At 41.1% G+C, this 12,665-nt stretch overlaps 1 protein-coding gene across 3 annotated transcripts in view; it reads left to right on the forward strand.

Annotated features, from left to right (window-relative positions):
* Nucleotides 1–1,574, forward strand: part of LEF1 (lymphoid enhancer binding factor 1) — a 53,978-nt gene extending 52,404 nt beyond the window's left edge. For 2 of the 3 annotated variants that reach the window (XM_042870850.1, XM_042870849.1), the window contains one exon: nucleotides 469–555. Coding sequence is in view for 1 of the 3 variants with exons in the window: in XM_042870848.1 (XP_042726782.1) it covers nucleotides 469–548 (80 nt within the window). In the remaining 2 variants the exon portion in view is untranslated. Of the gene's footprint in view, nucleotides 1–468 lie in introns of all 3 variants that reach the window. The other variant, XM_042870848.1, reaches the window with a different exon arrangement.
* The last annotated feature ends 11,091 nt before the right edge of the window (nucleotides 1,575–12,665 follow it).

Below are 12,665 nucleotides of genomic sequence, written 5' to 3' on the forward strand. Positions count from 1 at the left end.
AGAGCTTGAGGCTCTGAACTAGAGATTTAATTGACCTTAACTGCTGTGGTAAGTGCTAAAGCCTGAGGATGTCTGATTTTGTAGCAGGTATCTGTGTCAAATGTTGTAGATAGATAAACTAAATCCACTACAGAAAGGAATTACTTATGTAATATGCTGAACGTCTAAACAGCTGTAAAAAATGCTTTCTAGTTGTTGAGGACACCTACTTACAATCCAAAGTACTTTCCTGCATAAAACAAAACCATGAATAATCTTGCAAACTTCAAGCAACTGCAAATAGCAATGCTCTGCACTTAAGTGGGACACTGCAAATGTATGTCATACTCTGCACCATAACAGTCACCCATCACTGTATATTTCCCACAGGACAGCTTCTTTGAAGAGCTTTTTTTTAAAAAAAAAAAAAAAAATATTCATATAGTATTTATCTCTGTCTCTCTCTCTCTCTTTCTCCTTTCTCTGTAGGTGGGAAAAGAAATGCTTTCTCAACTTGCAAAGCAAAGGCGGCGACACCAGGACCCCTGCTGGAGATGGAAGCTTGTTAAACCCTAGGTGTGTCCTTCATCCACACAGACCACCCCCAAGGAGTCTGTCTAGGATGTCATTCACCCTGATGTCACTGCTAAAGACACTGAATCATAAAGACAATCACTGCCAAAATCCTTCACTATCACGAGGTCCAGCCCTGATATAAATAGAGCAAATAAGCTCCTGGGTCAGCAGAGCAGCTTTTGTCTTCACTCCACCTCTGCCTTGCACTCTTAAGCCCTCGTCTCATCTGTGTCCATGTTGATTCAGCAAACAAAGTAGCGTGGCTGTCTCTGCCTGCTTCAGCCAACAGAGTAACTTAGAGCACCGCTGCCCCATACAGCACATCGAGGAATGGAATTTGCCTGGACCAGGACAACACACTCAAAACTTCTTTTTATTTAATGGTGCGACAGGATCAATTTTGGTTTTAGCTTTTTTAAGAAACTTGAATGCTTTCATATTTTAACTTTTAGTTTGTAATTTCCTTGGTGTATATTTTACTAGGTATGAGCTTTTAAACAACTGTCAAAAATCTGAACTACTTTTTAAATAAAGGGGTTTATTTTCCTTTTTTTTTTTTTTTTTTTTTTTTTCCTGCCAGAGGAAAAGCCTGTATGGAAAAAAGGTGGCTTTTTTGTTAAACTACTTGTAACAAATAGTGGCCTCTCAGTCTATATAATACAGTGTCATATAGAACTAAATAAATGTAACAACAGTCAGCTGGTCAGTAGCAATGTCAGTCTTGCATCACCTCCTCTGTAAAAATAAGCAATACATCCAGCAAATCTGACTGCAGTGAGTTCTCCTTCTCACCCATCACCCTTCTCCTTGTAAAAAGCCCAGCACTTGAATTATTACTTCAATTGTTCTGTATTTGTATCTGTTTTTGTTAGCCTGTTAGTGGGATTTTATGCCAGTTGTTGAAATGAGCATTGATGTACCCATTTTTTAAAATAGTAAGGCACAGCCTCGGCCAAAAATACTGTCAATCTGTTTGTTTTTTTTTTGTCATTCCAGTTTGAGTTAATGTGCTGAGCATTTTGGGTTTTTGTTTTTGTTTTTGTTTTTTTTTTTGTTTTGGTTTGGTTTTTTGTTTTTTTAATAAAAGCTTTGTAATAAAACAAAAGTCAAGTGTCTGGCTTAAGAAAGAAATGAGTCACACCTGGAAGAGATGAATCCCTAGAAAGTAGATGCAAGTCCGCAAAGGTGCAGTCACTTCTAAGACTGCAGGCTTTTGGCTCAGTGTCTCCTTGTAGAAAATGCACTGTTTTGATTTGTCTGTATGGAACTTTTCTTCCTGAAGAGAGGAAGAGGAAGGAATTGGTAGAGCCAGTGCTACCTTCACAGCTAGAATTGGCCCAACTAGAAATACCAGCCTCCCCCTATCCCAGTTTTCCTACTAAAAAATCTCAGTGAATGCATAAGTGGTTTTAAGCTGATTGTGGATTGCCTTCTTTCTGGATGCCATCTATGTCCATGTAAGGAGTAGGAGCCTATACTTGAATGTCTTATAGCTGCTTAAGTCTTCCAGGGAGCCATGAGGGAGAAGAGCACAGTGCCACAGCATGGCCTGCTACTGCTAATGGCAATCATGAGAGACACCCACGCATCAATAAGCAGCCAGCTGCACTCTTAGAGCACATTGAGGTTTTACTGGCTCAGACCAGACACCACCAGTGACTTGTCTCATACCTCTTCCCTCTGGTTCAGGGACTGGCATTTCACAGCTCTGAGAACCAGACAGGGCTGCCAGACTTCTACTAAAGGACTTCAAGTGAGGAAAAAAACCACTGCAGCCTCAGGTAAACTATTCCAATGATTGGTGAGCACCACTGCAAAAGCAACACTAAGAACTGTAAGGTAAATAAGCATGCCTGCTATCTTGAATCTTGTTTGGTGTGGGACTGGCCCAAGTCAAGCTTGAGCTACAATAAATCACATAGGTGTGGTACTCCCTGAGGAAGCTTTGTCATTAGATTGTCTATAACTGAATCTGAAACTTGTAAGAAACTTGTGTAAGAAGAAAAAATGTCATGCTTGAGAATATTATATGACAGCTTCCTTATAAACCAGCACACACCTCACAGACTCAATTGTACCAGCGTGGCCAGCATGTTAGTGTCTGTGATACTTATTTCTAGTAACTAGTGATTACTTTAAAGGACTGAAAGTGCTCTCAAGTGGCAGGAGAAAAGACTGGGAGAACAGCAGCTGCATACTGCAGTTTCACAAGAGACAGCTCTATTTGCATTCTTGTTCATCCCAGCTCTTGTTGGAGACCTGGTTGGATGTCAGTCTGGGGTTTGTTTGTTCACTTTTTGAGTTTTCCTTGTTTGTTTAAGGAGAAAAATAAGCAAGTACTTTAGTGCTGGAATTGTTCTAAATCAGGAATAAGTGCAGCGAGTTCTGTAAATTGCATGTTTCAAAGATAACAGTTCTCTTTAAAACACCACTACTTTATTTAGTTATTGGAACAACTTCATTTTTGGGGGGCTACTTAAAAAGCCACTTACTCATTTTGCAATAAAATAAAATAAGATGTTCCCAACAGAAATGTTAGCTGCAAGTAGCAAGCTGTCCCAAATACACTACATAGTCAACAGTCGCCTGCCTTGAGGTTGAAAGGTCCTTCAGCTCTGTCAGTGAAGGAGAAAAGAATTCAGGAGCTAAAAATAACATCTCTGCTGTTAACATAGGATGAGCGAGCACCATGTGTTGGACTCATTCACAGATCAAAGACCTTTCACATAATAGCAACTGTGGAAAAGGTGAACTAATACGCAAAGCACCCGAAACAAGCTAAGCACGCTGTCCTGGAATACCCTCCGTGACTTCGGTCAGTGGCCAGCTGACCTGAGCCCTCCCTGTGCTGCACCAGCTTGCCCATGGAGACGCTCAAGTCTCAAGTTAGTAAAAATGGCCCCAGGATGATGGTGCTACATGGGCAGTCACACTAGTTTTAAATCCTTGTCACACTGGGGTGTGACTCAAAACCAACTTCTGAATTCCTAACATGCATTTTAGGTAGAATTTCACATTTAACAAATTCACTGTTGGGTGCCTAAGGAAGATGAATACTTCCCATTTCCCACAGAAAAGGTCTTTAAGGATGTAAATGCTCCTACCTAATGGCTGACTATCCTGATGCTTTGGCATACATGGTGCAAACCCACCCACTCCCCCCATACTCTGTCCCATGCGCTGAACATCCAGCAGGCACCAAAGGCAGTTCCACACAAGTATTCCCATTCATAAGGACAGAAGATACTCCGGTAGCTGGGGAACACACATCCTCTCCTGTCACTGAACAAAACAGAAGGGCAAAGACAAAACGAGGCAATTGAGCCAGAACTGATAATGGCTAACCAGGCCAACACCACGGGATGATCTGGCTCCTCAGGCTTCTAGATCACCTGGACAAGAGCCATTTCCTTTCTGTTATATAAAAGAACAATGTCCCCAGGCTAACTTTGGTTCCTTATACAGCAAGAGATGGAGATTCACCAATTAGACTTACAGGAACTTTCCAGCTCTAGAGGAATTGTCTGCTATTGTATTTTGTAGGATTAACAAATAGAAAAGGCAGTAAGTTAGCTGCACAAGTCACACCTTGGTGGGCAGCTGAATTTGCAGTAAATGTGGGAGCTTAAGGATCCGATCATTTCTCAATGCTGCATGACAACAGAATCCAGAGCATCAATCATCCACACTCCTCTGAAACCACCACAGCGCATAAGGCTTTGAAGCAACCATTCTGTTTTCTGGTGGCCTCCCACTCTGATCTTTAGAGCAGCTAATTACACTAGATCAAGGCAGGCAGAAAATGAGGGATGCTGCAGAGACTAAGAAAAGGCCAGCAGCCCCTCAGTAACGTTACTAAAGTTTTTTTTTCCTGTGCTCACAAGTGGGCCAGCGGGTCAGACAGCCTCCCTCTTGTGTAACTACTGAGCATGAAGTAGGAACATGATGGAGGAAGAAACTGCTCCACAAACAAACTGCCAGAAGCCTGTCAGCTATGAACACATCGCTCCTAGTGAGCGACTAAACAACTGGGCTAACAAGGCAGATGCCAGCCACAAGAAGAGCAGCTCTGATAGGAAAATGGCCTGCTCTATACAGACATTCTGAGATGAAGCCAGAAGTGTCTGAACACATTTTTCTACATGACAGGCTGGGAAGAGAAACTCTGGATTAAGGTATAAATTTACCCCCTTGTTCTCCTCATAGATACAAAAATCTTTAGAAAGTACGTACAGCCCCAGGAAAAGAGATGTATCTGCCACCAGTATCAGAAATGAACTTTTTAAGCACCGGATTCCAGCCAGGTCAAAGCAAGGGCTAAAATTCTGCTCTCCATCCTTCCAGGTAAATACTCATACCTTGGCTCCATGAGCTTTAGATGCCATCTTCTCTCTGGTTGGCATTCTCCTAGGACAACCATAACTTCAGTGAGTCGTAGAAGCAGGACCTGCTTGGGAGAGATAACAGCCACTGCTTACCTGCTCTGGGACACTAAGGTTATCTCCCTGTGAGTGATGTGCTATAAAACACATGACGATAAACTCATGGATCCCACCTCCTAGAAACCCAACACATACAAACAAGCAACAGGTTTGCTCATTCCTCTCAACATGAACCAACAGAACTAGGAGTAAAGTTTCCATCTATCACATGCCAGAAGAGGGACTCACCGAGAGCTGGTCTGTCCTCCTTGCTGTGCTGACAAAAGCAACCAAAATCACTAGCAGGATAAGAAAGAAATAATTACTCCACAACTCGATGGTGGTCAAGATACAAGAGAGGCAACTCTTCGGACTAGCTTCCCACATACACGTAAACTGACTAAAAAGTCCTGCAGGATATTCACTAGCCTGACATAGTACCATCTCTGCATCTTCTACTGAGAGAAACAAGCCAGAGAAACAAGGACTGAGATCCTGGCAGAGCAACATGTGACATATGAGTTAATTCTTCTAATAACTTGTCTATGAAAGTGAGGTGCTAGATAATAAAAAGGGAGACACCAGAACACAGCTGGAGCTACACCACTTGGCCTTAGACCAAGTTTTTAAGTCTGAGATGGACAAGATTCTTAAAATCTAGTTGTTTCTTTTGCTACCTAGATGTAAGTTTCCTCATTCTCTCCTCCTGCAACATGTTTTACCCTGTCGTGAGTGAAATGATCAGCAACAACTTCTTCTCTTCCCCCTCAAACCTAAATTACACAGGCAGTAATTTTACTTGGAGACAAACCATGCATGAGGAATCACAGAATGGCCGCTGCTTTTTTCAGGCCTGTAAAAACCAGCTAGCTCAAACTCTACGTAGCCTTGTAGTGCCTTGTCCTGATAGAATTCATAGTTGGAACATCTTAACCAAAGGTCCCTCAACAACTTTAACAATCAGTGTTTGTAGTTAGTCTGAAAGCACAGATTTTGTAAGAAACATTTTGACACATGGTTTAAAAACTTCCATTTCTGTGAGACCAGTGCATTAGAATGACTCAGAACTAGTACAACTCACATCACTCAGTTAACCACTAAGCAGTCTCACGCTGCCTATGCTAACATTCTATATATTTTTTTAAAGTATGAATTTACTGAAATTACTTACTGAAACAAAATGGCAAATAGATTTCTCAATATCCAAGCATCTGTTTTTCCTCTGGTCCACTCCATTTCACTCCTGCTCAAGGGTTTCTGTCCTCCCATTTCTCTCTCACCTTTTGCTGACACCCTTGCTCCTGCCCTGCCTTCATGGGCAGCTGGAACTTCTCTGCTGAGAGAACAGCACTGTTAAGCGCTCTCTCACATCAGGAAACAGTCTGTCTTTTCCAATGACCTGATGTTGTGTTTGCTATGAGCATAAAAAGATAAACTTCAAATCTAGCACAGGTCTAACACATACTCTGTATCTTCATCCAGCCCAGATTGGAAATAAATACCATTCGAAGACAGAATGGGCAAAAATACCACTTTCTTCTCCAGTCATTTTAAGAAAAGGATTCCCTAAATGCATTCAAGGGATGCTAATTCCTTAGCTTATAGATTTGTTCAGAGGATCAGATACTACAGCAATAGATAGCTATGTAAACCGTGGATAGAAAAAAATACAGAACATTTTAAGTGAGGTGCATACAACTGTGCTACAGAATTAGTTATAACTGTTACTGCACAATTAAATAAGCATGGACTGTATTCATCATCCCACACAAAGAATTCTTCAAATGACCTCACTCCAATGCTGCTTTGCTAGCTTTGCCATTTTTATTTAGGAGGTACCTCAGTTCCAGAGGCAATGGTAACAACTCCTGGAATAGTAAGAGAAGAGAGCGATATTATGGCCATGGATTTAAGGGTTTCACTTGAACTGCCTTCTGTTGTAGCATTACTCTCCCAAGAACCCAGGGAAGTGCGAAGAGTCAAAGTTCAAATTTTGTCTCTCTCTTTACCATCAGCAGACCTGGCAGGTTCTCCAGAACTTCTCTCCAGAAAACAGAGAAAATGGCTTCTCTTCCCTGCCAAAAACTTACATGAAATATTAGTCATAAGCCAGGCAGTTCCATGGGCAAGCAAGCCTTAGCACTGACCACTATACTTCTAGCAGGACAACACCCTGTATGGGCTCTGCATTCATTTAGAATGACAATTCAGTTTTAGTGAATTTAAAGTAAATCCATAATTTCAATATAAATCAGTTGTTAACTGAGCTCAGTGCACACAGTTTATGCATGACTTAAAGTTCTAAGTCAAAGTGATACCAGCCATAGCTATGCCTAATCTTATCTATCATTGCAATAGTTTATTCACGAAAAAGCACGATAAGAGCAATTTTTCAAAATTACAGTCTTTACTGGAAAGTGTCCTGCTTGTAATGTTAGCTGCCACTGCAGGAAAGCTCTGACCTTTGCCAGAAAGCATTGAGCCTGCAGGTGAAGGTTGTGTCTAGAGTGTCATCATTTGACATATTCATCATTCTTTAACATCATTCTTCTCTTCCACCAACATGCTACTTAAAATACCACACACCAATAGGCAAAACAATTTTTTCAGTTCTAAACCTGTGCAAATAATCTTGTAGAGTATAACTCTGGTCTTAAGGCAAATTTTTCTTCTAAGACAATCAAACGTCCTTACAAATTTAGATCCAAGTAACAATACTGGCTTCAGTTCATAGATTTGCCAGTTTAGAGTCAACAACAGCTTTTAGCTTCAGCCAAAAATAAAAGCAAAGTCTGTAAGAAGAAGAAACACTTCCTCCTCAGTTCCAATTAATGATTAAAAAAAAAAAAAAAAAAAGATGGTATCAGGAAAACTACTCATGTGTAATTAACAGCTGCTTTGCACCCATCTCATATTCCCGTTTTTAAAAGAGAATTTACCTGACTAGATTTCAGGATCCACAGTCTTATGCAAATCAGCTCCCTCTCTATGAAGCATCAACTCCCCTGCAGCCTACTACATCTGCACACTTCCCTCAAACCAACTTTTTTTAGGCACTCTGAACGTTTACTTGTGTGTTCAACCTGTGCTGCTTAGGAATCTCACCCTAAATTGCAAAGAAAACAGAGCTGCATCAGCTTAAAGGAACACATTAGTCCTGTTGTTATCAGAAAAATACCTGTCAGAAACAATTCATCTTTTACAAGCTCTTTAGAGAAAACCAACAATTAAAAAAGGTCTACAAAATATAAATGCAGTCTATCTCTTACACCTGCTTATGTTTGCAGCTTTGTAGGATTCTAGAAAGCATGTCTCAAACAAAGTGAACGTAAAGAAAGCAGCTGAAGACACAGACTTGAAGCTGTCAGTGGTTGGCACCCTGCACACCGAGGAGTCAGGGAAGAGAATGGTCACAGGCCATCCCTTTATTTGCACCAACCCTTCCAGCAGTGGAGCACACAGATCTCAGTCTGAGCACAATCCAGAAACCCACCTATTGTATGTGTGTGGTTTTACCAATTTCTATTGCACAAGCATTCAATAGATTTGAGTATATTGAATAATAAAGCAAAAAAAAAAAAAAAAAAAAAGGGGGTGGGGGACTGGGTGCGGATATTTGGTGCTAATTCACCACATGCAAATTCCAGCTGTTCTCTGTAGACCTACCACCAAGCATACAGTTCTTCCCAGAGCTCATGAGAAAGCCTCTTGCTGGTGAAAGTGGTTAATCCACAAGATTTTTGCTGCCAAAGCCAGGATTCTAAATGGGGGGTTTAGGTTACTAACGACAAAAATTTTGCATTCTTTCGCTAGCAAATACCGTAAGGGCTTGTGCATTTACAGAAAACCACCCCAGAAGTGGTTGTTGGCAGAAAAATGGGACCGGAATTAGCAGAAGCTGTTACCAGGCAGGGCAGAGATGCACCAAACAAAGCAGCAATGAACAACAGGCTCGGAAAAAATCCTATTATCTGGCAGCCTGAAGCAGCCAAAGTAAGCGACAAGTTCTTTAGTGCCTGCCAAGTAAAAACCTTGTGCTAAAATATCCTCCTGTGCCCTGGCCAAACTAAAGCAACTGGCCCAAGGCTGGAAACCAAACCTGCTGCCATGTCCTATTTTGATGCCTCACACTACCACTCAGCAAAAGAAACGGCTCCTTTAAGAATTAATTTTGGTGCTTTACATGCCTCCTACCCCAAAAGGAATAAAAAAAAAATAATAATAATCCAGCCTGCTCAACAGCGTTACAATGCTGGTCTCTGTGCAAAGAATGCACTGCTGTGAGTTATTTGCAATACACAGAAAAAAAAAATAGAAAAACTCTAATGGAACAAAAAAAAAGTAAATTGAACAAGTGCAAAGCTGGTCTATGGGCATACAAACCTCAATCCAATTAATACAGTACCAGTAACAACCCCAGACCTCATCACATATTGTTCCATGATTACACATGTTTAAACTAAGACTGCATAGCACTGCGTTTATAAATTGAACAATATAACGGATAAGCCAACACTACATAAAGAGCTTCAGTTTTATGGTGAAATTTGGTAAGAACATTAGATTATTATTATTATTATTATTTTTTTTTTTTACAAACATCTTTAAAACTCCCAGATTGCAGTTCTACATAACCCCTTGCTACTGGAACTCAGCACAAGGCTAAATGCCACTTCCCTCTGGCTGTGATAGCAGGAAAAACTACTGAAGAGACATAACAGAAAACGTCTGGCTCAGGTGTGTTCAATTGCATCTGCTTTTGCCACTGTTAACAGCTCTTCCAAAAAGTACCGAGAAGGATGTGGGCAAACCCACATCTCTAAAATCAGTTGCTGCTGCCAAGCAGCTTTCTCTAGTTGGAGGAACGGCAAGTATGCGTTAACTTTTGGCAATTACGTGCTGATTGCTTAATAAATATTGTTAGTATGAGCATTTACAATAACTATCAGCCATATAGCTACCCTAATGGACAGAGGTATGAAGGGCAATACACTGAGATGCAGGTAACACTCCCTATTTCATCGTGCCACACAGTACGCAGAGAGAAAGGCAAAGACTTCACTAGAGAAAAGCAAGCATCTGGAGTTTAACATGAGCTCTCCAATCTCTTTGTGAGGAAATAATTATTCTTCAAATTAAAAAAAGTCAAAAGTGCTTTCCCAAAACAACAGCAGAAACATCACGTACTTCCCCGTGGCTGATCATCTGCTCATTTATTCCAAGGAACAGCACAGTCCCACCATCTTCACACTACTGCGTGGCACACACTGAAATGACACTGCCCAGGGGGATTTCAGACCTCAACATTGCACTACAATTCCTAAGTAACACAACAGATCACGTGCTAATACCTACATCCTCTGGCACCTACGCTTCTGAGCACAGGAATGCATTACACTGAGTCAGCTTACACTTAACGCATTTGCAGGCTCTACTGACCAGAGACTGGCTCAGTTGGGAACACACAAGACCTTTTCTCAACAGGATTACTGTTTGGCCAGGCACACTTGAAACATCTGCTTTTGAAATCCTCTTCTCTTTCTAATTGCAAGTACAGCTTTAACCTGACAATCACCTCTCTGTACACTTGGCTTGATACAGAAAGATTTTGGCTGGTTCTTCTGCAGACTGATAAACAGTTAGTAATTTTTATCTACAGAAAAGATAGACTGACAAACCTCAATGTTACAGAGGTACCTGAATGCATGAAAAGAGCATTAACCACAGAACAAACACTGGGAGAAGAAAAAATAACCGAAGAGGACATTAAGAAAACAAACAAACAACTCTGAATCTCAATTTGAAGCCACAACCATGTTTTGCAGATGCCACACTCATCCTCAGAGCACTGGGTTGGTAGTGCTGGATCTCTGGAAGATCTGAAGATGCACTGCTAGGTGCTGGAATTAACTTCAGTCTTGTCAATAGTCAGCCATTTATAGCAACTGGTTTTGGAAGAAAATTTGTATTGTCATTTCAAAACTAATGGGTTAGATGGTTTGGGGAAAAAAACCCAACTTGTCTTTAAGGAAAAGGATACCAGTTCATGTTGTTTCCTGTAGCTGCTAAGTCAACATTTCTTCCTACTGCGTAAAATAAGACATAGGTTCACAAAACTCCCATCTGGACAGAGCTATGCTATTCATTTCAAGGCAGCTACTCATTTCAAGGGGATAAACTACATCAAGAGACAATTAACATATATCAAGTTCTTGGACAATGCTGTTTTCTCAACTAAATTTTCACCCAGCTGATGTTCCGCAAGTCTCCTCAGCAGGGGAAGGAAGAAGCAACATCTACTTTTTACTGTGACTCAAAAAGTTAGAAGGCTTCCACGCACCTATTCCATACAGCAAATTATTATCCATATTACCTAAGAAAATTAATCCCTTACAGCAATAAAAGGAGCTCAGTTTTTGCAGGCTCAGCTAAGAACTCAGGCTCAGCTAAGAACTCAGGACTTCTGCACTCAGCAGACAGACATCTGTTGCTGCTGTTCCACATACAAGTACTACTGTGCCCAGTGCCTTTAATGAAGAGTGTTTCATTTGTTAGACCATAGCCAAATTCTAAACTACACTTCATTCTTCTTTGCATGAAACTTTACTGCTGTCTCTTGCACTCCAAACTCTGCAAGTCCCTCATTCAGAACATTCTCCTCCATTCCAATGAGGATCCTGCTTTCAGTTCCCTCTGTAAAGTTTGCTGTACTCTTGTTTTCACCCCAGCCGTGTCAGCAGTGAGGATGACCATAGATGGAGCACATTTGGCAGCTGACATGACCCAGATGCTGAATCTGGAGCTGTCTTCCCAGCTGCAGTAGCTGGGCTCATGTCCGACTCCTCGGCTGTTGATTGTCAAGCTGCTTCCAAGCTGTGCCAAGTGTACATCTCAAGGCTTTGACGGAAGTGGGGCAAATGCTCTGAATCTGTGAGGTCTGCTGACAAAAAATGGTAATAAAGACTAAAGGTTTTAAAAGCAGGCAATGTGGGAAACCAAATACCCTCACTTCCTTCTTTTCTTATTCCTCATTTTTTCCCACAATCTGATAAAAATTCATGAAGAGCTGAGTGTTGAGAGCAGGGCTAATACACCATGTGTTAGTGTAACATACCAACCAGGCAGGAAGTCCTGCCTTGACAGTCAACACTACACGCAGTGGAAGGCAGCTCACATACTTCTACACGGGCATAGCAAAGGCTAGGAAACATCATTCACGGAAAGAAACAGAGACAGTCAATTCCTTCATTTTGTTATCCACTCTTTAAGCCTCAGAGACATCTTTAGACTGTTAGGGGTAGTTGTAATTCATGTACAAATCAGGAGAAACTATTTAATACCCTATTTCTGACAAATTCAACTGTACTTCATCAACTGAATCCAACAAGAGATTCCACGCCTCCTCACTGAGGAGCAAAACAAAAGGCTTACCTTGATTTCAATGTCCTCAGTCGTTCAATTATCGCTACGTGTTCTGATCTAGATTTAAGGACAAGTATTTGAAGTCCTTCATCTCATCTCTGCTCATCCTGGCACAGTATTCCACACAGAATAAACTATCCCCATCCAACAGTTAAGTACTTCCAAATAGTCTATTTGCTACAGAGAAAAAGAAGTTTCTTCTGAAATAGCAAGCCAAACTTACAAACACTTCTTGCAGACTTCTTGTGTTTTTAAGTGCATATATAC

This window comes from Lagopus leucura, unplaced genomic scaffold (assembly GCF_019238085.1).
Source record: "Lagopus leucura isolate 7727_CA_CO unplaced genomic scaffold, USGS_WTPT01 Super-Scaffold_100004, whole genome shotgun sequence".
NCBI lineage: Eukaryota > Metazoa > Chordata > Aves > Galliformes > Phasianidae > Lagopus > Lagopus leucura.